Here is a 2,419-nt window from a genome sequence, read left to right on the forward strand (position 1 = left end):
CACAGTCAAACTCTGTGTATGTTTTTGACAGTTCTCCTGCTTCAATGAGCAGTGAACTGACCGTTTCCTGAATGATCCAGTGCCAAAAACCATACTCGATATTTAGCTTCTCAGAGAATTTCCAGAATGCATTGAGACTCTTTGGAAGAAACGTAAGGTTACAGATAAAACCCCAATTCTCTGATCAGCATTAGTGAGTGTCTCACTATGAGAATGCCTCATCAGAAGCTCAAATACCATTAAGCTAGCCGGCCTGGCTGGCATAATGGTACATCCACTCCAAGGAGAGGATAAGACCCTCCCCCTATTTATTAGGCTGACAAAGCATCAGTTTTCAGTCAAAAAGAACTTTACTTTTTTGTTGGTATCATCGGATAATCCGTTGTTCAACTGAGAAACCAAAATCAGAAATTGTAAAAAATGATTGATTATATCAATGTATGCTGGCCTCCCCCTTTGTGCGGAAGTAGTTTATCCAGCTAGCCCAAACAATCGAGTATGCCAAGAAAAGACTCACAGACCGGATAGGTGGCGTTGTCTCTGACCTTTACTGAAGAACATATCTCGACTGTGAAACTGCAATACAAAATATCCGCAAATACAGGTTTTTTTAAAATGCAGCCATACAAACAGACTCATAATCACAATGACTGAGGTAAGTACAGACAACGTTGAGAGAGTGCAGTAGAACACTTCAAAATGTATGTAACCACATGAATCAGAACAATATCTGAGACACATGGTTAACAACTTAACATCTAAGCAAATCTGCTACTATACATACATCAACAAATTATTACTGTGTGTACAACATAAAAATTATTGTAATACACAACCAATGTTCACCAAACTTATAAAGAATAAAAACTTACGGATATGGCCTTCTGTGGCTTCAGTGACAAAATAAAATCCAACCACAACACAGAGAAAGATGAGTGGTCTGCAGCACCAGCCATGTGCTCTCCTTCGCCAAAACCGAAAGTGAAACTTAACTCAATGGGAGTTAAGACTGCATTCATTTATGCGTCCACAGGGAGCAGTGTTGCACTGTATTAAGACATCAGATAGTAAACAGTTAAGTATGGCATTCAGAGGCCATGACACTCCCCGCCTGGCATCCATAGGGACGTCACAACATTCAATGGGGCCTAAATTACGCCATCTGAGCATGATGGGGACAGAAGGGGGATGAGTTCCGTGACAGGCCTGGAGAAAACCTTGGGTGTACCTTGACGAATGACTCTGATTTCCACCTTCCTGATGAGTCCATCTGCACTTGGGAATGTCTTCGTCACTACAGCCATAGGCCAGTCATTTCTCGCCACTTGAAGATCCTTCATGAGGACCACATCACCCTCCTTCAAGTTGGGTCTCTTGTCCGGCCATCTCCTTCTAGTTTGCAGCGTGGAGAGATATTCACAGCGCCACCTCTCCCAGAAAGTGTCAGCCAGGGATTGAACCTGCTTCCACTGCTGCTTCAGCAGCTCTGCCTTACCAAACTCACAAGGGGGAGGAGGGACAGTGCCCATCTTCTGTGTCAACAGCATAGCTGGTGTGAGCACAAGTGGGAATTCTGGATCTGATGAAACAGGCACAAGGGGTCTTGCATTCATGATGGTGCACACCTCTGCCAGAAGTGTGATGAGGACCTCATGGGTGAGATGGGGAGACTTCATCTGTGAGAACATCGAGTCCAGTATGCGTCGTGCCACACCAATGAGGCGTTCCCATGCGCCACCCATGTGGGACGAGTGAGGTGGGTTGAATATCCAGCTACATTTCTGTTCTTGAAGATACTTGTTCAGTTGTGTGTCGAGTACACCCATCTTCAACTCTTTACAGGCACCGATGAAATTAGTACCCTGATCTGTTGTGGTGCACCTGTTACAGGTCTCAGGCTGAGAACCCATAAACAGATAAGATTCCTGTAAAACAGGAGAAAGAATGAGACAGGCGACCAATGCTTCTGTTTCGTGCTGCTTCGCTCCGCAGAATCTTTATTTGCCAATCAGCAAGATATTTCATCTTTTCTCTTTTCAGTCTCTTGTATTCCATATTAAACTATTACTTTAACAAGACAAAATCCACAATCTCAAACACAAATCAAATACTTAGGCCAAGTACAACCTCTTTTTCTTTCAAATAAAACACATTTTCCATTTACCATTAAAATGATACTGCATTAATGAATTCTCATTCAGCCCTTTAACTGAACTAGTGTTTCTAGTCAGTTCACAATCACCTCAGAGAAAACATTACTCTGAAGTGTAGCATTTCTTGGTTTTCATATGTTCCCTTATTTAACGTCACTCCTTGTGCAAAATAAAGAAAACACACATAGCACATTGCTACTAATGACGGTTCTGTAAAAATGCGTGAGCTGAAGGCTTACAAGATTCAACTTTTCAAAGTGCTTATA

The 2,419-nt window shown here is 42.5% G+C and overlaps 1 protein-coding gene across 1 annotated transcript; it reads right to left on the minus strand.

Annotated features, from left to right (window-relative positions):
- Window positions 1-1,053: 1,053 nt before the first annotated feature.
- Window positions 1,054-1,826, minus strand: LOC115570470 (uncharacterized). The gene has a single exon (XM_030399078.1). The coding sequence runs from the start codon at window positions 1,824-1,826 to the stop codon at window positions 1,149-1,151; it is 678 nt and encodes a 225-aa protein (XP_030254938.1). The 3' UTR covers window positions 1,054-1,148.
- Window positions 1,827-2,419: the final 593 nt, after the last annotated feature.

Source organism: Sparus aurata, chromosome 19 (genome assembly GCF_900880675.1).
Source record: "Sparus aurata chromosome 19, fSpaAur1.1, whole genome shotgun sequence".
In the NCBI taxonomy this organism is placed as follows: Eukaryota; Metazoa; Chordata; class Actinopteri; order Spariformes; family Sparidae; genus Sparus; species Sparus aurata.